Source organism: Mobula birostris, chromosome 1 (genome assembly GCF_030028105.1).
Source record: "Mobula birostris isolate sMobBir1 chromosome 1, sMobBir1.hap1, whole genome shotgun sequence".
Classification (NCBI taxonomy): Eukaryota; Metazoa; Chordata; class Chondrichthyes; order Myliobatiformes; family Myliobatidae; genus Mobula; species Mobula birostris.
Genome location: NC_092370.1, coordinates 237,344,116 through 237,369,290, shown reverse-complemented (window position 1 = coordinate 237,369,290; position 25,175 = coordinate 237,344,116). Strand labels below are relative to the sequence as shown.

Below are 25,175 nucleotides of genomic sequence, written 5' to 3'. Positions count from 1 at the left end.
TTGGCCAATTGAGTCTGTTCCACCATTTCATCACGGCTGATCCATTTTTCCTCTCAGCCCTAGTCTACCTTCCCTCCATATCCCTTCATGCCCCGACCAATCAAGAATCTATCAACTTCTGCTTTAAGTATACATAAAGACTTGGCAGCCACAGCTGCCTCTGGCAGTGAATTCCAGATTCACTACTAAAGAAATTCCTTCTCATCTCCATTCAAAAAGGATGCCCCTCTATTCTGAGGCTCTGTCCTCTGGTCTCCATTCTCTCCATATCGACTCCATCATGGCCATTCGCCATTCGATAGGTTTCAATAAGGTCACCCCTCATTCTTTCGGACTCCAGTGAATACAGGCCCACAGCCAACAAACGCTTTTCACGACAAGCCGTTTAATCCTGGAATCATTTTTGTGAACCTCCTTTGAACCCTCTCCAGCTTCAGCACATCCTTTTCAAGATAAGGGGCCCAAAACTGCACATAATACTCCAAGTGAGGCTTCACCAGTTCTTCAAAAAGTCTCAACATTACACCCTTGCTTGTATATTCTATTCCTCTTGAAATGAATGCTAACATTGCATTTGCCTTCCTCACCACAGACTCAACCTGCAAATTAACCTTTAGGGTATCCAACACAAGGACTCTCAAATCCCTTCGCACCACAGATTTTTATATTTTCTCTCCATTTAGAAAATAGTCAACCCTTTCATTTCTTCTACCAAAGTGCATGACCGTAGAATTCCCAACACCGTATTACATCTGCCACTTCTTTGACAATTCTCCTAATCTGTTTAAGACCTTCCGTGGCCCCTCCATTTCCTCAAAACTACCTGCCCCTCCACCTATCAGTTTCTAGAGTTTACCAAGAATGGCACAAAAAAACAAAAAGCATCCAGTGAGTGGCAGCAATGTAGGCCTTGTTAATGAGCAAGGTCAGAGAATGGCCAGATCAGTTCAATCTGACAAGAACGTGTCAGTAACTCAAATAACCACCTGTTACAACAGTGGTGTGCAGGACATCACTGAACACACAACACGTTGAACCTTAAAGTCGATGGGCTACAGCTACACAACAGCTATGAACATACACTCAGTGGCCACTTTATTAGGTACAGGATGTAGCTTAATAAAGTGTCCACTGTATTGAAAATCTCAAAATTCAACAATGCTGTACACATATCAATTAAATTGATATCAAGAATTACTATGAATGAGTACACATTAAACATTCCATTACAATCACTTTAGATGTAAAGCAAAAAAAGTATGACAGAAAATTATTACATTTAATTTTCTATTAAATACAATTGTGAAAATATATATAGTACATGTACATAGTCTTCAGGAGAGGGATTTACATAAAACATTCTCTAACATTAATAATATGCAAAATATTTTTGTATTTTTTCTATATTCATAGAAAATGTCAATATAGAAACTAAGTAACTACGCTAAACAATTGCAAACCAGAGAAAACACTTTTATTTTGCATAGCTAATAGTTAAGTCTAGTTTGTTCCCACCAAATGCTACTTCCTTTATCGGAGTTCTTGTGACCAGCTTTACTGTGGACCTAATAATAGGCATCCATTAGTCTCGTGAGACCATGGATTTGCACCTTGGAAGGTTTCCAGGGCACAGGCCTGGGGAAGGTTGTATGGAAGATCGGCAGTTGCCCATGCTGCAAGTCTCCCCTCTCCATAACACCGATGTTGTCCAAGGGAAGGGCACGAGGGCTGATACAGTTTGGCACTGGTGTCATCGCAGAGCAATGTGTGGTTAAGTGCCTTGCTCAAGGACACAACACCTTGCCTCAGCCAAGGCTCAAACTAGCGACCTTCAGATCACTAGTCCGACGCCTTAACCACTTGGCCACGCGCCAACACAGCTGTGGACTTACAACAACTATAAACTGTGTAGCAATAAACTATACTCAAACAGCTAAAATTAATGACATAAAGGAGAAAGGTTGACACTGTCAAGGTCATAAATAGGTAGGTAATCCATATCTAAATATGTTCCACAGAAAGGAGAATTCAGTAGGATGCATGATGGCCAATTACTTACAGGTTCCATAGATTAAGTAAGAGATTCAAGAAAAAAAAAATAGCATTTTCCAAACGTGTCCCTTCTGTTTAAGTAATTAGCCCCCAGGACAGGGGTTCCCAACCATTTGTATGCCATGGGCTCCAACCATTAACCAAAGAGTCTGTGGACCTCAGGTTGGGAACCCCTGCTCAATGAACATCAAAGGAGAAAAGGGGCTGGAGGAAAAGAGTTACATGATCTTATTTACAATAAAACAGGTGTTTATTTTAACATTGTATTGTCAAAGTTACTCAATAGTAAGCTTTAATAAAGATGAAGCATATAATTATCTCAAAAAGATTAATACATTCCACGTTTAACATTAATTAGCTTGTCAACTTACTCCATTTTACAATTACCTTCTTGAAGCACTGTATGAAAACAAATCAAAACATCTCTAATTGTAAGGCCTCAACCCCCAATAATTCATTACCCATTGGCAACCCCACTTACAAGTCTTCTTAGCTTGAATAAGCTTTGCTATTACAGATGGCAAAACTACAAAGTATGAAGGAAGAGTATAGTAGTGTCTTCCACCTTCCTCCTCAGTCATGAAGAAGGGGCTCAGCCCGAAACATTAACTGTTCATTCACTTACATAGATGCTGACTAACCTGCCAAGTTGCTCCTTAATTTTGTGTGTGTTGGTTTGGATTTCCAGCATCTGCAGAGTTTCTCATGTTTATGAAATTGTGGTGGTAATTTTATTACGTATCAAACACAATATACCCAAGTTAGTACACTGTCTAACATTTTATCAAGTCACCAAGTTGTAAGGATCAGAATGAAAATTTCCCACCTACTGGTCAAAGGTATTGTCTATTTTATTACCATTTCTATACAACATGCCTAAAAATAGATTTTTAGATAATTAAGAGTCTAAGGATATGGGATTGATAGAGCAAAGCAGCAATGGAGGTGAAAGACGTTCTTGAATGGCAAAGCAGGCACAAGGAGGAAGATGGCCCATCCCTACTTTTTTTAATGTTCATATGTACATGGATCGTTAACAAAATTATTGAGGATTGGAAAGAGGACCAAAGAGTCCACTCCTGTTCTTTGGTGGATCTTGAATTTGTCTGCTTAAGTGTATATGTCATGGGCTTAAAATTAAGGAGCAAATATTATTATGTTGGTATTGCTTGCTTTATAACCAGTTTCACTTTTCAATATTACAAAACTGCAAAAACTTACTTAGTGTATTTTTCACACCTACATATCAACATAATATTAATTTAACTCTTCCACTGCTTATTTTAATATCGTGTTACTCACTGTTACGACTCCTTGAAAGTTAAGAAAATGCAATGTTATTGAAAGAGTCATTCCTCGTAAATATTCAAGAGGGAGGGGCGGACACTGGAAGGGCAGATAAAGAAATGCATTAACTAGCCCTATTATAGATTACAAGCAGCTGTTTTAAGATAGCAATTTGGTTTAATGTGAAAACAAATTCTTCATGAAAAATGTAAAACAAACAGGTTTTTTTTGGTGCAACCAGAATATCACTGCCTTTTCAAAATCTTGGAGCGCCATAGTCATCTGGCATTCGTTCAATGTTATACCTGAAAGAAAAATAATCAAGTTGTACAGCAATTGTTATTAAATTATTTATTAATATAATCCACCCAGGATACAGGCAAATGAAAAATAATTTTCTTTGTTATAGCAGTTCACAATTTCAGAAATTTCATTATTGCCTTAGCTGAATTATTGCCCTGAGGCTGGGAAATATGGAAGCCAATTTCTGGGCACAATAGGGCCCAACAAATGATGTGAAATTAAAGGGGAAATCTTAAATAATGATGAGGTGGGATCATGTTTATCCTGAGTTGACAGACAAGACCTACCATCAGACAATTCATCCAAAAGCCTTCCACTATGGTGATACAGTAACCTCAGAACAAAGCTATCAACAGACAAGAGTTATATTACCAAAGGTGCTATACTGAACTAAGGACTAGATTGTGGTACAAGTTGATTAAGCAATGTTTGAACCAATTCCCTTCTAACTGAAAGGTGAGAGCATCACCAGTGAGCCAAACCTTGCAAGAGAAAAAGTTGGAACTCCTTTTTTTCAAGGACAGTGAATACTGGCTAAACTCAAGCTGTGAGTGAATATTAAACAAAGAAATGGAGCAGTAGAGGTTGAAAGAACAGGAGCTAAAAATTGTTCTGACATTCAACGATTCAGCACCAAATAGGATTACGATAATTCTTCTATGATGGTCAATAGCCAAATGGTCACCATCAATACCACAATACTCCAATTCTATAACTCAGGCTCATGATTTTGATGTCCAATTTCCTATTTTTTCAACAAACTGTTCTCCACCCACCCATTTCCTACACAAGTGAGCTGAAAACTAATTTCACATGATTGTTTTCCATCTAACCCAGAAAGTCAAAGATTACTTTTCAGCTTTTTTAAAAAAATGTTCTTACCTATGATTAGAGATGTACATAATAGGAACACCTGGAATTTTCCGGATTCTCCTCTTAAGATCTCTGTCCACAGTTGCTACAATGTAACATTTATGCTGCAAATGAAAAGTAGGTTGCCATTTAAAACATAAACCATGTGAAACTGATCTCCAACAGCTTAGAATACTGCCTCGGCGCATAAACTGAAATTGCACAATGGCTCACGAGGCATTTAAATCCAAGGAACTAGATTAATCCGTAACTGCATTAAAAAAATGCTTATATTGGTCAGTCAGGTGACAGGGTGAAGATACGTCTGTACCAAATGAGCAGTAAGGTGCTCCTTCCATCCGCTAGCCTGCAAGTCACTCTTGGACAAGGTGTAGCACCTGCTTAGCCCCTCAATCAGGGTAATATGAAGCTATGGAGCAGGTGGTGGATGGTCGTGTGAGCAAATGGTGCATATCCCAAGTCCTGGTTATGCCACCACTGATGCCAGGCAATCTCCGAAGAGTACTGATAATATCTAGGGTTACCTGTCTTGTAAAGACACTGCCCAGAAGGTGGCAATGGCAAACCACTTCTGTAAAAAAAACTGCCAAGAACAATCATGGTCATGAGACCACAATTGCCAATGTCATAGGACACGGCACATAATGATGACTGTAATGGTTATAGTCACCATTAAACAGTGGCTCAGCTCGTTGGGCTGTTGTCTCGATCCAGGATCAATCCTGACCTCTGTTGCTGTCTGTGTGGTGAGTTTGCATATTCTTTGTGTAATGGTATGGGTTTCCTCTCACAGCCCAAAGATATAGAACTTGACAGGTTCACTGACCATTTTAAGTCACCTACTGTGAATGTAGGTGAGTGGCAGGATCTGGAGGAGGTGAAGGGAATAAGGGATGAATAAAACGGGATTGATATAGCTTTAGTGTAAATGGGTTGGCACTTTGTGCAGTGTCACTTTTTCCTCAGATGGACGTGAAACCTTGGAAATGCTGCAAAGATGATCTACTATCGTACCATGGAAGACAAAACATAATTACATGGATAGACTGGACAAGCTAGGAGTTGGCCTTCTTAGAGTAGAAAAGGCCAAAAGGAAATTTGATAGCAACTTTCAGAAAGCATTAATTGGATAAGAGTAACAGAAACTGTTTCTAAAAGTAGAAAGATCAGTACCCAGGACACACAGATTTAAGGAACGGCATTTCTATTGTATGAGTGGACTACACTGTCAGAGAGAGCAATGGTAATTAGCTTTCAGAAATTAATTACATACTGTATGTGAAGGGGAGAAAGCTTCAGTGACTGGGGAAAGGATGGGGTGGATAGGAGAGTTTTGACTGCTCTTCTTAAAGAGCTGTTCTACAATTTTACTGATTATTGAACTTAGTTTCAGCAAAAGAAAACTGTTCAAAATAAAATATTCACTGTAGTACGTTTACTTCATACCTGTGTGACTCTTTGCACTAGACAATCATCAGCATACGTTCCTTTGTGTGTGCAGGGTAACCGTTCAAATCGTGGATCCTTTGCTATTCTAGGAATGTAGACAGAGCAGAGTGTCATAATGTTATAACTATACCAATAACATGTTTATTCTACAATTTTTTTTTTGCTTTTTGCTTCAGATCACCCCTTTTGGAAAACCTGAGATTCCTATCTTCCCAAAAAGCTGCTTTTACTTCCTTAGATAACAGCATATATTTGTACAAACGCTTGTAGAATGACTAAAAATGAACTATAGGTATTCTGTCCTTTAGATGCTTTTGGAATTTTGCATGCATTTAAAACTCAGACATAACAGCATTGCGTGATCTAGCAGTGATGGAAATTAAGGAACTTGTGGAATAAGGAATGATACCAAGGTAGCTACTCTTCCTAGGTTTAATTTCCTGGTTTGTGAGTTAATAGTTTCAATCCAAGCAAACGAGGAAGCATGAAGACCCTCAGAGCTTGTAGGTATATAGTACCCAACTACATACTTCAGAAATGAGACAAAGCATCTGATAGGTAATAAATTATCACAACTTTTATATGGGAGTATATAATAGCTATTTTGCAGACAGGTATGGTACCAGAATGAATGCAAACCTAATCTATTGCCATTCGGGATAGTTATGGAAAGAGCATTGCCCAAGGTGAATTACTCTTCTTCCAGAAGCATTATGGATCATACAACTTTCACCTGATTGATAAAAAGGGGACAGCACGCTAGCATAGCAGTTAGCATAATGCTATTACAGTGACAGCTGTAAGGATCATGGTTCAATTCCTGCTGCTGCTTATGAGGAGTTTGTACGTTCCCCCCCATGACCTCATGGGTTTCCCCCAGGGGCTCTGGTTTCCTCCCAATTCCAAAGATGTCTGCTTAGGGTTAGTGTGTTGTGGGCATGCTACTCACATAATTTTAATTTAGCACAGAGCAGGCCATCTGGCCCATTTAATACTAGCCCTGTCACCAGACAATTTACAATGACCAATTAACCTACTGTGGGAGAAAATATCAAGGCCTTACATTGTAACAGGCATTGAGGGGCTAATGATTTGTTTTAAAATGTGAATTCGAAGTCTACAATCATTTATCTGTAACTAATGTACTCTGAGTGACTGAAATGTGCCTCGCAACCGAGACATAAAAATAACTGTATCTGTACTTCTTTGTTCTGAGAATTTTTATATGTCCGCGGTTGAGCCAGCTTGCCTGATATACTTTTTGAGAACTAACACTTAAGTAAAATGTGTAGCTGCTCAAGGACATATTTTTGCTACCTCGCTATTCGGTAGCATTGCTGGAGTTCCACTAAATACTAACAAACTGATTGCTAAGCTTTGCCTTGAAGTCGTCATGCAGAATTGCAGTGGACTAATTATACACTGTTCTCTAAAATGCTAGACAAAGGCTCAAACAGGGGATAGAATGTGAGGAACTAAGCTAAAAAAAGTGTAATATTGGATTGGGGTGTAGAATTGTTCTTTTTCTTGTAGTTTAAATTTCTTATGCTTGTCTATGTTTTTATATAATCACCTATATACATGTATAGTACTGTGCAAAAGTCTTAGGCACACATATATATATATAGCTAGGGTGCCTAAGAATTTTGCACAGTACTTTATGTCTTTCCAGTTACCAAATAACACTGAATACTACTGAGCTAATACAAAGCTAAGTACTCTTATTCTGTTTCCCAATCATTTTCCTATTTTACCCAATATACAGTACGGTGTAAAAGTCTTTAGGCACTCCAGTTATATATACATGCCTAAGACTTCTGCACAGTACTGTATACAGTTCAGTGAGTTTTCCAGTGGTTACAGTCGCCTCCGTATTTTTCTGGAAACTTCTTGGTTCCAGTGGCAGGTGCCATATTACTTGAATCTGGCTTATTTTATTGGTTAACTATTATCAATGGAATTTTCTGTTATCAGTCACTCTGGTATGAGTAGACCTCACTACTTTCTAGTCTCTCTTCTTTTCCCTTGTTCTCTCTTGTCATGCTTTTTCTCCTTTCTTCTTCACTGCATTTATAACATTTAATAAAACAATTGTAAGCAACAAGTTTTATGCCTCATTCTTGACTTCCGAAGACCCTTTGGGTCGCAAAAACATCAGGATCCAACAGTAATATAGATTTTTAAAAAGATTAGTGGTCTATTAGTGTTTAAAATTAAGGTTTATGAACATTTTAAATGGCCAGCAGTTATTCTGTTCCTCTGCCACCGAATCCCATTATATCAAATGGTACCATTGCTGTGGTGGCTCTCACAAGGGGATTAAGCCAGCTCTACACTTCAAGTTCCAACTGGAAAAAGTTGCTCTGCACAGATCTGCGCTGTTCAGAAGCACCAATATTCAGTCCACTGGAATAACTGCACAAGCTTGGCAGATTACAAGGACCACCATCACAGACGTAGTGTCTGATTTTAATTTCAAACAACGAAGGCATGCTGTCAGTTCCTTATACACAAGCTTATAGCAAGAACATCCTTGAAATGTGAGATATTTTTCAGTTGCTTGGAATCATTCACTAATGCAGTTTAACAAGTCAGAAGTTGGTGGTAGCAGGGGAAGGCATGTCGTTGAGACGGGAGAACTGAACTGATACTCGCCTAGCAGGATAAACCTGCTTCAGAAGTTGTTTTACCTGAGTGCAACTCTGTACTTCTGCCCCAGTTTCTCAATTTCTGCCATCACACAGTCAGTAATACAGGGAATACCTGGAAAAAAATATTCAGAAATTTTAACTTACATCCTTCACTTTACTCCCATTCATCTGAAGAGCTTTCCCCACAATATGCATCATAAAATAAGTAATATTCTAATTTTGTGCACACGCTTCATGTCCAACCCAGATATGAAACAATTTTGTTCACAATAAACGATTACATCTCCTCTCTACCCTTGCATGCTGATCCTTGTGTCTCCATTATTTTGTATTTATGTTTGCAGCATCCAAATATGTAAGTTTCTTAGCTTTTGGATCTTGGATTCTTACAGATGCCTTCCTTTTTCAGTACAATTTAGATTTTTTGCTTTCCTTTTATTCGATTAATCTTTGCTTATCTGTTTGATCTTTTCCTGTGCCCACTGTATGCCAATGAATTTCTTCCAGCATTTTTTTTTTAAAGTATGCTGGTCATCATGTTAGCCCAAGAGCGTTGTCAGGCAAGTGTCAAAAGTCTTTATTGCACTGGAACTGCTTGACTGGAGACATAACTAATTCCAGAGGTCAGGCCTTCAGTATTAGTTGGAATACTGTTTGGTATAATCGCTTCTACTGTATCCAGTGCTCTCAGACATTTATGGAGTAAGTGGACTGAATTACTGACGAGCAGCTTCTATGACCACAGGAATCTCAAAGAAACCGAAACCCTCATCCACCAGGCACCTGCAGCTTAAATTAACAGTGAATGCTTTGGTCTTTTCATTAACATTCACCTACTATACCTCACTATCCACAAGGATAGGTATGTTCTTGAAAATTCCACATTTGTTAAACGTTTAATTATCTACCACAACTCACAACTAGATGCAGCAGGCTTGCAGAGCTTTAATGCAATGAAATATGATGCACACAAACCATGATATGTGGATAAAAACACAATGAAAGGGCAAGAAACAAACATGGCAAAAATATTGAGAGAATGGAGGGATAAAGTTTTGAGTTAAATATAAAAATTGCCTGTAATTTCCACCGCATCAATGGGAATGGTGGCAGAGTGGTTACGTTGCTGTAATATTATCCAGACACCTGAATTATGAAGCAAATATGCAAACTTGATAATGTTGATAATAACTGATCTTTTAAATTTCTGCTAATAGGTGATGAATAGGTTATTGCTGAGGGTCTCAATGATGACAATGCCATTAAAGGAGAGATGATCAGGTACTTACTAGGAGGAGGTTTATTTCCACCTTCTAAGGGGCAACGAAGGGCAGGTAACTAATCTCCACATGCCATGGATAATATAGGAAAAGCTCAGGCGATGCAAATGTCATTTGGCAATTAATCCTCCCACATGCTGATATTGCCTATGCCGCATTTCATGCAGCCGGAGATAACAACGTCTTGCGGTATTGCATTACAAATGGAAATTAACACTGTAATCTCTCACTCAATGTCGGCAAGACTAAGGAATTGATAACTGACTTCAGGAAGAGGAAACCAGAGGTCCACGAGCTACTCCTCATTGGAGATCAGAGGGGGAGAGGGTCAGCATCTTTAAATTCCTCTGTGTTATCATTTTGGAGGACCTGTCCTGGCCCCAGCACCTGAGTGTAATTATGAAGAAAGCACGGCAGTGCCTCTACATCCTTAGAAGTTTGCGAAGATTTGGCATAACATCCAAAACTTTGACAAACTTCTATACATATGCGGTGGAGAATATATTGACAGGTTGCACCTCTGCCTGGTATTGAAACACTATTGCCCTTGAACGAAAAATCCAACAAAAAGTAGTGGATATGGCCCAACACATCACAGGTTAAAAAAAAAAAAAAAAAAAAAAAAAGCCCTCTCCACTGCTGAGCACTGTCGAAGGAAAGCAGCATCTATCATCAGGGACCTCCACCACCCGGGACATGCTCTCTTCTCGCTGCTGCCATCAGGAAGGAGGGACAAGAGCTTCAGGACTGTCACCACCAGGTTCAGGAACAGTTATTATTCCTCAACTATCAGACTCTTGAACCAGAGGGGATAACTGCACAACTTCACTTGCCCCATCACTGAACTGTTCCCACAACCTATCAACTCACTTTCAAGGACTCTTTATCTCATGTTCTCGATATTGATTGCTTATTTACTTATTTTTATTATTTCTTTTTTTCTACTGTCTATTTGCAGTTTGTTGTCTTTCGCACATTGGTTGATGTCCATTCTGTTAAATTGAAATGCTATCAAGTTGCATTCTTTCTAATGCACAAGTTTAGATGACAAAAACAAAGATGAATTACTTGACATAGTTGTTTACAGGAATTGAAGTTTCTATACTTGTTTCTATAATGGGAGTGCATAAGACAGTGTTATGTTTTGGGGAATTAAGGCTATTAGAACAAGTGATCCCAGAAGTAAATTGTACTCATAACAATACTTTAAATAAAGTGCTACAGCAGTATATTTCAACCTTGTTACTAAAGAGAATAAACAGACTGGGAAAAAGGGAAGGAAATAGCAAAAGTAAAAGAATTAAGTGACTTGATCTTGTTTGTGTGTTCTTGCGATTTCCTAGTCTTGCAATCAGAAATTCAAGTCTTTCCTCAGTCCACTGCTGTTCACTCTGCTGACCACAACTGTGCTGCAACACACAGCTCAAACCACATCACCAAGTTCGTTGATGACACGACCGTGGTGGATCTCATCAGCAAGAACGATGAGTCAGAATACAGAGAGGAGGTGCAGCTGCTAACGGACTGGTGCAGAGCCAACAACCTGTCTCTGAATGTGAACAAAACTAAAGAGATGGTTGTTGACTTCAGGAGGACACGGAACGACCACTCTCCGCTGAACATCGACGACTCCTCCGTAGAGATCGTTAAGAGCAACAAATTTCTTGGTGTTCACCTGGTGGAGAATCTCACCTGGTCCCTCAACACCAGCTCCATAGCAAAGAGGGCCCAGCAGCATCTCTACTTTCTGTGAAGGCTGAGAAAAGTTCGTCTCCCACCCCCCATCCTCACCACATTCTACAGAGGTTGTATCGAGAGTATCCTGAGCAGCTGCATCGATGCCTGGTTCGGGAATTGCACCATCTCGGATCACAAGACCCTGCAGCGGATAGTGAGGTCAGCTGAGAAGGTCATCGGGGTCTCTCTTTGTGCCATTAGAGACATTTACACCACACGCTGCATCCGTAAAGCAAACAGCATTATGAAGAACCCCACGCACCCCTCATACGAACTCTTCTCCCTCCTCCATCTGGCAAAAGGCACCTTAGTATTCGGGCTCTCATGACCAGACTATGTAACAGTTTCTTCCCTCAAGTTATCAGACTCCTCAATACCCAGAGCCTGGACTGACACCAACCTACTACCCTCTACTGTTCATATTGTCTTGCTTATTATTTATTGCAATGCCTGCACTGTTTTGTGCACTTTATGCAGTCCTTGGTAGGTCTGTAGTCTAGTGTAGTTTTGTGTTGTTTTTTAACATAGTTCAGTGTAATTTTTGTATTGGTCATGTAGGACCATGGTCCTGAAAAACGTTGTCTTGTTTTTACTATGTACTGTACCAGCAGTTATGGTCGAAATGACCATAAAAAGTGACGACTTGAAATAGCAATTCAAAGAACATCCCAAGCATCACCACACACCCCCCTCCCCCCTTGCTGCTAGGTTTCAATATCATATTGTCAGGGAAGGATGATCTAAAAAAGCCAATGTTAAAATTTCGAAGATCATCTCTGATGAATTGAGGCTAGAATTTTCAATTGGTGAATGACAGCGCACAAGGGAGAGCATGATTAGACACGAAAAAAGGAACACTAAAACTGTGAAATTAAGGTAGTTAGACAAAGGAAAATAAAAGCTGTGAAATATGGAGCTGGAGGAAATATCCAGCAGGGCAAGCCTTATTAATGGAGAGAGGACAACAGAACCAATAGAACAGTGCACCTGGCCAGGTATAGGTGTAGGGTAAGATGAACCAGGAGGTACATTGTCTGCTGAAGGCTAGGTCTGTGGCATTCAACCAACGCTGGCGACCCAGGTCTGTACCAGAAAACCAGGTATGATCTGCGGAGGGCCATTTCAAGGGCGAAGAGACAATTTTGAACGATGTTAGAGGCGACATCGGATGTACGACGACTCTGGCAGGATTTGCAAGACGTTACTTCCTACAAAGCGGAACCCAATAGCATGATGGCAGCGATGCGTTACTACCAGATGAACTCAACGCCTTCTATGCCCGCTTTGAAAGGGAGAAAATAACTAGAGCTGTGAAGATCCCTGCTGCACCTGATGACTCTGTGATCTCTGTCTCAGAGGCCAATGTTAGGCTGTCTTTAAAGAGGGTGAACCCTCGCAAGGCACAAGGTTCTGATGGAGTACCCAGTAAGGCTCTGAATACCTGTGCCAACCAACAGGCAGGAGCATTCAAGGACATTTTCAACCTCTCACTGCTGCGGGCAGAAGTTCCCACTTGCTTCGAAAAGGCAACAATTATACCAGCGCTTAGGAAGAAAAATATGAGCTGCCTTAATGACTATTGCCCGGAAGCACTCACATCTACAGTGATGAAATGCTGAGAGGTTGGTTATGAACTAGACTGAACTCTTGCCTCAGCAAGGACCTGGACCCATTGCAATTTACCTATCACCACAATAGGTCTACAGCAGATGCAACCTCAATGGCTCTTCACACGGCCTCAGACCACCTGGACAACACAAACACCTATGTCAGGATGCTGTTCAACGACTATAGATCAGCATTTAATACCATCATTCCCACAATCCTGATTGAGAAGTTACAGAACCTGGGCTCCTGTACCTCCCTCTGCAATTGGATCCTCGACTTCATAACCAGCAGACCACAATCTGTGTGGATTGGTAATAATATCTCCTTCTCACTGACGATCAACACTGGTGCACCTCAGGGGTGTGTGCTTAGCCCACTGCTCTACTCTTTCTATACCCATAACTGTGTGGCTAGGTATAGCTCAAATACCATCTGTAAATTTCCTGATGATACAACCATTGTTGGTAGAATCTCAGGTGGTGACAAGAGGGCATACAGGTGTGAGATATGCCAACTAGAGAAGTGGTGTTACAACAACAACCTGGCACTCCATGTCAGTAAGACGAAAGAGCTGATTGTGGACTTCAGGAAGGGTAAGACGAAGGAACACGTATCAATCCTCATAGTGGGATCAGAAATGGAGAGAGCGAGCAATTTCAAGTTCCTGGCTGTTAAGATCTCAGAGGACCTGACTTGGTCCCAACATATCGATGCAGTCATAACAAAGGCAAGACAGCGACTTTGCTTTATTAGGCATTTGAAGACTTCAATAGATGTACTGTGGAGAGCAATCTGACAGGCTACAACACTGTCTGCTATTGTGGGGGGGGGGGAGGGGGGGCGGGCTACTGCACAGGACCGAAAGAAGCTGCAGAGGGTTGTAAATTTAGTCAGCTCCATCTTGGGCACTAGTCTACAAAGTACCCAGGACATCTTTAAGGAGCTGTGTCTCAGAAAGGCAGCATTCATTATTAAGGACCCCCAGCACCAGGGCATACCCTTTTCTCACTACTACCATCAGGTAGGAGGTACAGAAGCCCGAAGGCACACACTCAGCGATTCAGGAACAGCTTCTTCCCCCATCCGATTCCTAAATGGACATTGAAACCCTGAACACTACCTCACTTTTTTAATATATATTATTTGTTTTTTTTGCACAAATTTTAATCTATTCAATATACATATACAGTAAATTATTATTTTTTCTTCTATATTATGTATCGCTTTGAACTGCTGCTGCTAAGTTAACAAAGTTCACGACACATGCCAGTGATAATAAACCTGATTCTGAATAAATGAAGAACTGTTTATTTCTAGAATATAACTATGCATTCACAGACATTAGTAAACTGGATAATTGTCAGGAACTTACACTTTGCATATAAACAATCCATCATAGACTGCACAATGTCCAGTTTGGCTTTGATAGAGAAATTGATGAAATTGGTATCAACCAGGATGTAATACGGAGGACCCAGCTGTGTGTTATATTGGAAGAACAGACAGGAAGGATACTTCACCCTGGGGAAAATATAAGATAAGTTATTTAATTTTTACATCTAAATTTTACATTCAGTACAATTTCATTAGACACTGGTATTTTATCTTTCAGAGATGTTTTAAAATGTGTTTGGAAACTAAGTACAAAAGTTTTCAGCTTCTCAGCATAAATATTCCCACCAAATGAGTGTCATGATACTCAGCACTGTTTTTAATCAGATACTGCTCATATACCTTGCCACCCTGGTATATGAGCACCCCACATATGTATTTGTACATATGTTGGCAAGTGTGCAGAAATTACCATCTTTTGTTTTCTGCATTTCACTTGTCAATAAAAGGTCGGCATGGTAGCGATCGGGGTTTGAATCTCCCTGTGGTCTGTAAGGACCACATGGGTTTCCTCTGGGTGCTCCAGTTTCTGATGACATATAGTTAGGGTTTGTAAGAGCATGGCGACAATTGCAGGCTGCCCCGAGCGCAATCCACACTGATTTGATTTGACACAAATGATGCATCTCACTGTATGTTTCGATGTACATGACAAACAAAGCTGATCTTACTCTTAAATGGGAAACTGATTCCAGGATGCAACACTGATTAGTAGGCAGAAATTACTTCTGATGCCTATGCAGAAGGCAATCTGGTTGACATAATTCTTACAATTCTAATGGAAGTTCCTAGAGTAGAGGGAATGTGATCTGTTCATGAGTCATAAAGGTGCACAACTTGGAAGTGAACATGCAGATGGTGGCCTTCACCTGTGCCTAGTTAGCTCATGGATTTTGTACCAGTGAGGTTCAATTCGTGTAACTCTAGTCATTCCCTGCTCCCAACCAAGCAATATTACCCTTATTTCCCACTATTTTTCCCTCTCACGTGCTCATCAACTTCTTTTGGTTCTCTTACCACTTGCCCAGACAGTAATCAATTAAGCTATCTGGTGATCTTTGGGACACAATAGGAAATCAGAACACCAAGTTCAACTCTACATTGTTACAGGGGAAACTTGCAAACTCTACACGAACGGTACCCAAGGTCAGGATCAAACTCGGGTCCCTGGAGATGTGAGATAACAGCATCAACCACTGCACATGATGCCACTGGGCAGACTGACGTCATTCAGGGCAGCTACTGGAGTACTGCTGGAGCTGCACTTATAAATACATTCAAGTGTATTCCATTATAGTATTGATTTGACCATGCAGATGGTTGAAAGGCTTTGGGGTTAGTGATCCATTTTCTCGCCAATGGGACCCCAACACCCCCACCCCCACAAACAGTAAAATGTCAGACATAAGAGTTATACAGAACTGGACAGGCCCAACTAGCCCACCTTGACAAAAATGTTAAACTATACGGGTCCCATATCCCCACAAACCTTTCCTATTCATGTACCTGTCCAACTATCTTTCAAACATTGATAGTGTAAGTGCCTCAACCACTTCCCCTGGCAGCCAATTCCATGTACTGACCAATCTCTACATGGAAACAAAAGTTGCCCCTTGAGTTCCTATTGAATTTCTCCCCCCTCACCTTAAACCTATGCCTTCTCGTTCCTGACTTCCCAACTCTGCGGGAAAAATAAAAGATTGCACATTTGAAGACTGGACAAAGGTTCTTTCACCCGTAACGTTGACTCTACTTCCCTTTCCACAGATGCTGTCTGACCCGGTGAGTGTTCCTAGAATTTTCTATTTTTGTTTGGTTTGCTAATGGATGTGACATTGTTTGCCATGATTTTAAATGATGACACATTAATGCTATCCAGGCTTTGCTGCTTTTTGGTGTGCACTATATCATTTGCTACGGAGTTTCCAACAGAGGTGTAGATGTACAGAATTTACTGGCGCAGAGCCCCGATGATCCAAGTGCAGATGAAGGGAGAGACCAATACTTGACAATACCGATCTGCTGCATCACTGTGTGCTCTCAGTACTATCACAGATTTTAGACAGCAGAAAAATATTTCACAAGCACCCCCCTCTAATATTAATCAAGATATTTCTTTAAAACTTATAATCTTGAAATTCCAATGTAAAACGTACACTTCCTTAACTTTCAAGGCACTGGGATCCTCTTTTTTCATCTTCTTAGGTTTTGCTCTTTCACTTTCTTTTCTGAAATAAAAAAAATTTATTATTGTGAAAGATAGCAGCAACCATCTCCTGAAGGGTTTTACGATCTGAGGGAACTTAAATCTGTTTTTTTTGAGGATAAAACTGTAACTTGCAAATCAATGCCTTAACACAGGTTAAGAAAGCTAACACAGATCAATAATTCCTTGAAAGGGGAGACACAGGTGGATTGGGTTATAAAGAGAGCTTCTGGCACATTGGCCTTCATAATCAAGGTACAGCAGATTCTGGTTAATGGGGACACATTGGGATAAGTAGATTTTGCCCCAATTAAGCAGCTGTTACAATTAGCCAAAGTTTCATGGAAATAGGTTTAAAAGTTATGAAAAAAGACAAACCACAGTTTAACTGAGTAACAAATTCTAGAATCAACCCCTGCCTAAGCAGGAACATGGACCATCACCACAATAGGTCAAAAATCTCACTAGCTCTGCACTCGGCCTTGGATCACCTGGACGATAGTCATACCTATGTAAGACTGTTGGTTATTGATGACAGCTCAACATTCAACACAATCATACCCTCAGTTCTAATTAACAAGCTCTAAAACATGGGCCTTTGTACCTCCCTCTGCAAATGGATCCTTGACTTCCTCACCGGGAGACTACAGATTGGAAATAACATCTCCTAATCGCTGACAATCAACACCAAAGCCCCTCAAGGATGCATACTTAGCCCATGGCTCTACTCAGTCTACACCCACTCTACAACTGGCTAGGCAGTTCAAGTGGCATCTGATGATTTGCCGATGACAACTGTTGTTGGCAGTATTTCAGATGGTGAGGAGGAGACGTACTGGGGCAATCAGCTGGTTCAGTGATGTCACAGCAGCAACTTTGCCCTCGACTTCAGAAGACCAAGGAATAGATTGTGGTCTTCAGGAAAGGGAACACACAGCAGTCCTCAATGAGGGATCAGAAAGGGGGAGCAGTTTCAAGTTCCTGGGTGTCAACATCTCTGAGGATCTACCCTGGGCCCAACATATCGAAGCAATTACAAAGGCTTGACAGTTGCTATATTTCATTAGGAATTTGAGGAGACTTGGTATGTCACTAAAGACACTTGCAAATTTTACAGTTGTACCGTGGAGAGCATTCTAACTGGTTGCATCACCATCTCATACTAGACTAGAAAACGCCGCAGAAATGATTAAACTTAGCCAGCTCCTTCATGGGCACTTGCCTCCCCCGCATCTAGGACACCTTTAAAAGGCCACGCTTCAAAAAGATGGCATCCATCATTAAGGACCCTCATCACCTAGGACATGCCCTCTTCTCACTGCTACCAGCAAGGAGGTGGTACAGGAGTCTGAAAGCACACTCTCAACGTATCAGAAACAGCTTCTTCCCTTCCCCCGTCACATTCTGAACGAACATTGAACCCGCGAATACTACCTCAATTGTTCCCCTCTCTTTTTGCTCTACTTAGACAAAATATAATTCTTTCTTATATATACTTCTTATTGTAATTTATAATTTATTACTTAAATGTACTGCTGCCACAAAACAAAGTTCAGAACACATGACAGTAATATTAAACCTGATTCTGAAATTCTGTACTTAAATGAAATACAGAATAAGTTAGAATGCTACCAATACTACATTGTTATAAAACTGTGCATTGGTCCCATTCATTATCAATGCAGGAATTCATCCAGTATATGCTGCCATGTTCTTTTGATTAACTGTCAATGCACAAAATCAGTGAAGACATCTAGTGTAGATAACGGACTGCATACAATGCTTCCAACGATTGCATCCTCCAAATCTTCATTGTCATTATAATATTCAAGATGATTACTAATCCCTTCAAATTCATCATAGTTCTCAACTTGTTGAAGTAGAGAAACAGTTTCATTTTCACTCCTGGCCATCTCTGGCAGCTCAAAGCCTGAATGCTTGAAACGGCAGTGATTAAAACATTTTTGAATTGTCTTACTGTTAATTTCTCGCCAACTATCAATGACAAAAAGAATTACTCTTTGAACACAAACACATGCAACTGATTTTTATTTAAAAACTGTTCACTCTACGAGCAGCATAGTGTGTAATGGTCACACAAGTGCACGTGACTGAAGCTAGTTGGAAACTGTTTGGCAACTGTCTCCTGTCTAAAATAAGTGGCGTAGTGTCCCAAATAAACTAAGGGAATCCTGGCTATTTTTTTGATTATTTTTTGTTCTTTAAATGTTGTCCCAAATATGTGGCTCCCCCAATTAACTGATGGCCCCATTAACCAGAATCCACTGTATTGAGATCAGGAATTAGGATGTTATGTTGAAGCTGAGATCAAATTTGGAGTAATGTGTGCAGTTCTGGTCACCTCTGAATGGGAAAGACATCAATAAGATTAAAAGAGTACAGAAAATATTTACAAGGATGTACTTTATACTTTATTGTCGCCAAACAATTGATATTAGAACTTACAATCATCACAGTAATATTTGATTCTGCGCTTCCCGCTCCCTGGATTACAAAATGATAGTAAATATTAAAAATTTAAATTATAAATCATAAATAGAAAATAGAAAAATGTAAAGTAAGGTAGTGCAAAAAAACCGAGAGGCAAGTCCAGATATTTGGAGGGTACAGCCCAGATCCGGGTCGAAAACCTGGGTTATAGACTAGGTTGAAGAGGTTAGGACATTATTCCCTCAGGTGCAGTACAAAAAGGAAGAGGTCTTCTAGAGGTATACAAAATTAAGAGGGGTATAGATTGGGTTAATGTAAGCAGGCTTTTTTCTACTGAAGATGGGCGAAACTGGAACCAGAGGTCATAGGTTAAGAGTGAAAGGTGACAAATATAAGGGGGAGCCTGTCGGGGAACTTCTTCACTCAGAGGGTGGGTGAGTGTGTGGAAATGAGCTGCCAGTGAAAGTGGTGGATGCGGGTTCGATTTCAACAGAAGAGAAGTCTGGATAAGTACATGGACAGGACAGGTATGGAGGGCAATGTTCGAGGTGCAGGTCAATGGGACAAGGCAAAGTAACAGTTTGGCACGTATTAGATGGGCTCTACAGCCTACGACACTTTACCAAGAACATTAACTTGCTAGGTTTCAGAACATATGGAAGTGTCTCAAGAAATAAAGATCACTCCTTGCGTGCAAATAACACCAAACAATAATAGTCTGATAAGCCACTGATCACCTACATAGAGGAAAGATCAATAAGATTTAAAAAAAAAGCACAGAAAATCTGTGAAGGATACCATTTCCCAAACAGAAAGTCCTCAAAGAGTAATGCAGCACAATAACATTGAAATGGGGGCCATTAACTTCATCTAATCTTTTAGTTTCATCCCAAGCTTAATTTAAAAACTTACATTCTTGAATCACGCAGACTGATCATTCGCTTCATAGTTGCATATTTTCTTGTTTTCTTCGCTTTTCCCTAGAAAAAAGAATCAAACAGGTGGGGGAGGCGATAATAAGTTCAATACTAGAAAAGTGAGAATAATCAGCCCCGAAATAAAGTAGAATTCTACCAAAATATAGTACTGAAATAAGTTAGCAGACTTAAACATTACCTCAGTGATACATGACCCATACCTGGAAGAAACCCATGCACTTTGGAGAAGGACAGATAAACTTCCCACAGAGGACGCCGGAAATGAACTCCAAACTCCAGAGGTGTAATAGCGTTATGCTATTACAAAATAGTATTTTCTATTATTTCAGATTTCCAGCATCTACAGTGTTTTGGTTTCAGAAATCATGGTCATTAGAGACTAGTCTCTCCACTCACTCATCTTCAAATGCATCACCATTCTCTTTTCTATGTGCATATACCAGCTGACAATGATACCACACCCATCTCCTTTTCTGCAGTTTATCAATTACTGAGCAGCATATTTCTAGCTTCTTACAGTTTTGAAGAAAGACAGGGCAGTGGTGCAGCCACACAGCCAGAGACCCCGGTTCAGTGCTGACCTTGTGTGCTGTTCTCCTGGAGTTTGAACATCTTCCCCGGTAGCAGTGTGGGTTAACTAGCTACTGTAAATTGCCTTTAGCATGTGACTGAGTGATTAAAGCTCAGTGAGTCTTGGGAATAGGGTGGAAAGGGTGTGGAAATAATGATGGATTAAAGGTTAATATAAATAGCTGGTCAATATTTAGTGTAGATTCTATGGGCTGAAGGGCCTATTTCTGTGCTGTATCTCTTAAAATAAATCACTAACCTGAAGACCTTTGAGGTAGACAACAAAGCAATATCTGATAAATATAAAAGATCCTGTGATATCTTCCCAGAGCAGGGACAGGGCATTGGCACAGCTGGTAAAGCCAAGGTGCCAGAAACCCAGGTTTGATTTGAAGGCTTAATATTTTCATCAGCAAAGCCCTCAAATCAACTCAGCTGAAACAGATCACCCAGTGCTCACCAGTGGCACTTGGTGAGAGATTTCTGAGCACAAAGAAGCAGATGGCCTCTTCTACAGCCATGAAGAGGCCAAATGCAATTTGGAGGAGTAACACTTCATATTCTCTCTGGATAGCCTCTAACATGATGGCATAAACATCTAATTTCTCTAATTTCCAGTAATTTCTCCCTCACATCTTTTTTTCATTCCCCATTTTAGGTTTCTTCCTCATCCCTTCTCTTCTCCTTACCTATCCCTCACCTCCCTCTGCTCCCCTCCTCCTCCTTTTTCCGTGGTCCACTGTGCTCCCCCATTAGGATCCTCCTTCTTCTTCAGTCCTTTACCCCTTCCACCTATCACCTGCCAGCTTCTTACATCATTCTCCCTTCTCCTGGTCTCACTAGCTTGTATTTCCATCTCCTCACCACCGCCCCCCCCCCCCACCTACCACCTTATTCTGGCCTCTGCCCCCTTCCTTTCCACTCCTGATTAAGGGCGTTGGCTCAAAATGTTGACTGTTAAGTCCCCTCTACAGATCCTGCTTGACCTGGTGAGTTCCCCCAGCATTTTGTCTGTTGCTCAAAATTTCCAGCATGTGCAGAATCTCTAGTGGTTACAAAGGCATCATGAATCTTCTCCAATTCACAGCAGGCACAAACACCAACAGGTCTTCCATGAAAAATCTACTCAGCCCAAGCTCCACATTTGATTTTAAAATTCGATGAGAAGGCAATATGCACTCTGAAAAGGGTCCGAAGATTAGTTAGGAAAGTGGAACAGGGGAAAGATGAACGGAGGGGGTTTGGAGTCCAGTACATCCAGTCTTAGCAGCAAAACTAATTCAAAATCAAAACAAAACAATTGCTGCTGGCCTAAGACCACCATGGGGTTGTTCTACTTGCATGACACATCCTCATCTCCAATATGATTGTTCCAAAGACTCGAATTCCCTTTTTCAATCCTTCATTAGCAATTAGCAAATATACAATCTTGAAGTGATATTAAGTGGTCAGCAAAGGTATGAACTTTGCCTGTCCCAAACTATAAATTGCCACAAAATAAGCAAGAGTATGTAACTTATTCTCTTCACTTTTAGCACACCCCCTTAATGTGACCAGTTACCATAATAAACAGGTAAAACAGAATACAAAGCAAATAGAGAACAGATACATGGTTCCTACAGGAACTTATGGGTGCAGAAGACTTCTGCACAGTACTGTAGTAATTTTATGTATTCCACCGTGCTGCTGCCACAAAAAAAATCAAATTTCTTATCAATCATATAATCCCAATTGCTCTGTATCTATTTTCTATAATGTTTAAGATGCTGAAATTAATAAAAAGATTGAAAAAGAAAGAAAAGAAAAAAATCAAATTTCATGACATATGTGAGCAATGATAAACCTGATTCTGATATGGGTCTCAGTTGTGGACCGAGAGGGGAAAGGAGGCGGGGAGAGGGGAGTCATGGTTTGGAAAGGGGGAAGGAGTGGGAAGCATGAGAGACATTCTACAATGATCAATAAACCAACTGTTTGGAATCAGACGGCCTTGCCTGGTGTCTCAGGGCTGGGTGTGTCTGCACTTGTGCCACCCCCACCCCTAGCACTTCTCTGACACCCGACACATACCCTTCGTACAGAGCTCCGCTCTGACCACTCCTAACATCCTTTGGTCCTGCCAGATTTATAAATTTGCTCTCCTCTCCATGTTGACAAATACGGTACTGTGCATAAGTCTTAGGCACCCTAGTTATATATATGTGCCTAAGTCTTTTGCACAGTACCGTAGCTCACATAAGGTAGCCATACAAGCAGGTAGGGTGGTAAAAGTACACTTGCCTTCACTGTTGGGAGTATTGAGTATGAGAGTCAGGAAGTAAATTGCAGCTATATGAAATTTTGGTTTGGCTACACATGGAATAATGTGTGCATCTTTGGTACACAAAGGACATGGTGGCTTTAGAACGGGTGCACAACATTTACCAGGATTCTTCCTACAGGGTACGTGCTACAAGAGGTTCTTCCAAGAAGACCACAACCTGGTTGTGGTTTGGAGGCTTGTGTGCCTCAATGACCTGGAGAGCTATGTTGGCTGGAGTCAGAGCTCTGTGCTTTGGCTGTTGGTAGGTCAACCCATGCCAACCAGGTTAAAGGGTAGAAGACAGACTAAGAGTGGTCCAGGGCTAACAACCTTGACTGGTAAAACAAAACTAATACAGAAACAGCAATGAAGAATCCTTCTACATCTGTGTGCGATGGTATTCCTGAGTCTCCACCCAGGACTTTCATGACTGACAGTAGTGAAAATCGCGACGCTACTGACTTGATCTCTGAGGATCTAACCTGGTCCCAACATATTGATGCAGCTATAAAGAAGGCAAGACAGTGGTGATATTTCATTAGGAGTTTGAAGAGATTTGGCATGTCAACAAATACACTCAAAAACTTAAATAGATGTACGTACCCTGGAGAGCATTCTGACAGGCTACATCACTGGTATGGAGGGGCTACTGAAAGAAGCTGCAGAGGGTTCTAAATTTAGTTAGCTCCATCTTGGGTACTAGCCTACAAAGTACCCAGGACATCTTTAGGGAGTGGTGTCTCAGAAAGGCAACATCCATTAGTAAGAACCTTCAGCAATCAGGGCATGCCCTTTTCTCACTGTTACCATCAGGTAGGAGGTACAGAAGCCTGAAGGCACACACTCAGCAATTCAGGAACAGTTTCTTCCCCTCTGCCATCCGATTCCTGAATGGACATTGAACCCTTGGACACTAGTTTTTTTAAATTATATATAGTATTTGTTTTTTGCATGATTTTTAATCTATTCAATATACATATACTGTATAAAGTATACTGAATAAGACTTATTTATTTATCATTATTATTTTACCTTTTTTCTTCTATATTTTGTATTGCACTGAATTGCTGCAATTAAGTTAACAAATTTCACGTCACATGCTGGTGATAATAAACCTGATTCTGATGAAGGAAGCCCTGAAAGCCTCCAGAGATGGAAGACGTTTATTGCTGCTCTCAATGCCAGTGGTTGGACAAATTTGGGTTGCTTTTACTACAGCAGCAGAGGCTGAGGCGAGACCTGATAGAAGTTTACAAGATTATGAGAGGCATAGATAAGGTCAGCAAGACAGATTTTTTCCCCCAGGGGTGCAAATATCAAGTTGTGAGGACATGCGTTTAAGGTGGGGGGGGGGGAGGAGTTCGAAGAAGCCACACAGTCAGGGTTTTGTATTACACAGTAGTGAGTGCCTGAAACAGACCACGAAGGGTGGTAGCGTTAGCAGACCGGGCAAGGTATTTAACAGACAGGGAATGCAGGCTTTTGTTCGGCGTTGGAGACTCAAGAACGAAATGTGTTAATTTCTTAAACTCTAAGGTGAGAGGGGAGGGATTTAATAGGATCCTGAGGGACAAAGTTTTCCACCCAGCGAGTGGTCAGAGTTGACAGAGTAAATGCTTGAGACAAGTACATCAACAAGATTTAAAAGGTACTTGGGTTTAAAAAAAAAGGAAATGGGGCAAATGGGAGCAGTTTAAGAGAGGAATAAACCAGCTGGGCCGAAGGACCTGTTCCATACTGTATGACTCTTTCGATGGAGGGATATGACTTTATGAAGGGGGAAATGAGGATCGTGGGCAGGGGGAAGAGAGATTTCGTTTCATTCAGCATCGTGCTCGGAGCTAGCGTTGTGGGCCGAAAGACCGGCACAGTCCCAGAGGTCCCTAAGCGCCTTTGAAGAAGATTCACCCGAAAATCCCACAGAAACAACCCAGAGCGCAGAGACCTCAACCCACCGATTCGGCGACAACCTTACCATCGTTCCCTGCTCGTGGTTGTCGAACACCGTCTACGTCACTTGTCGGCGCCGACCGCCGACGTCAGCCAAGGAGCGACTACCCCTCCCATCCAGCTTCC

The 25,175-nt window shown here is 40.8% G+C and overlaps 1 protein-coding gene across 1 annotated transcript; it reads right to left on the bottom strand.

Moving 5' to 3' along the window:
- Positions 1-1,297: 1,297 nt before the first annotated feature.
- Positions 1,298-25,160, bottom strand: fcf1 (FCF1 rRNA-processing protein). Its single transcript, XM_072273946.1, has 8 exons — positions 25,075-25,160; positions 20,202-20,269; positions 16,789-16,860; positions 14,613-14,761; positions 8,655-8,727; positions 5,962-6,049; positions 4,525-4,619; positions 1,298-3,644 (listed from the first exon to the last, which is right to left on the bottom strand). Exons 1-8 carry the CDS (start codon positions 25,075-25,077, stop codon positions 3,596-3,598), a joined length of 597 nt encoding a protein of 198 aa, XP_072130047.1. The 5' UTR covers positions 25,078-25,160; the 3' UTR covers positions 1,298-3,595.
- Positions 25,161-25,175: the final 15 nt, after the last annotated feature.

Bases quoted from the DNA above. Each gene is read 5' to 3' on its own strand.
- fcf1 (XM_072273946.1), bottom strand. The intron at 14,762-16,788 runs GTACGTTTTACA...TATTTTCCCCAG, and splicing joins GCCTTGAAAGTTAAGGAAGT to GGTGAAGTATCCTTCCTGTC. The intron at 6,050-8,654 runs GTAAAACAACTT...CTACATTCCTAG, and splicing joins AAGTACAGAGTTGCACTCAG to AATAGCAAAGGATCCACGAT.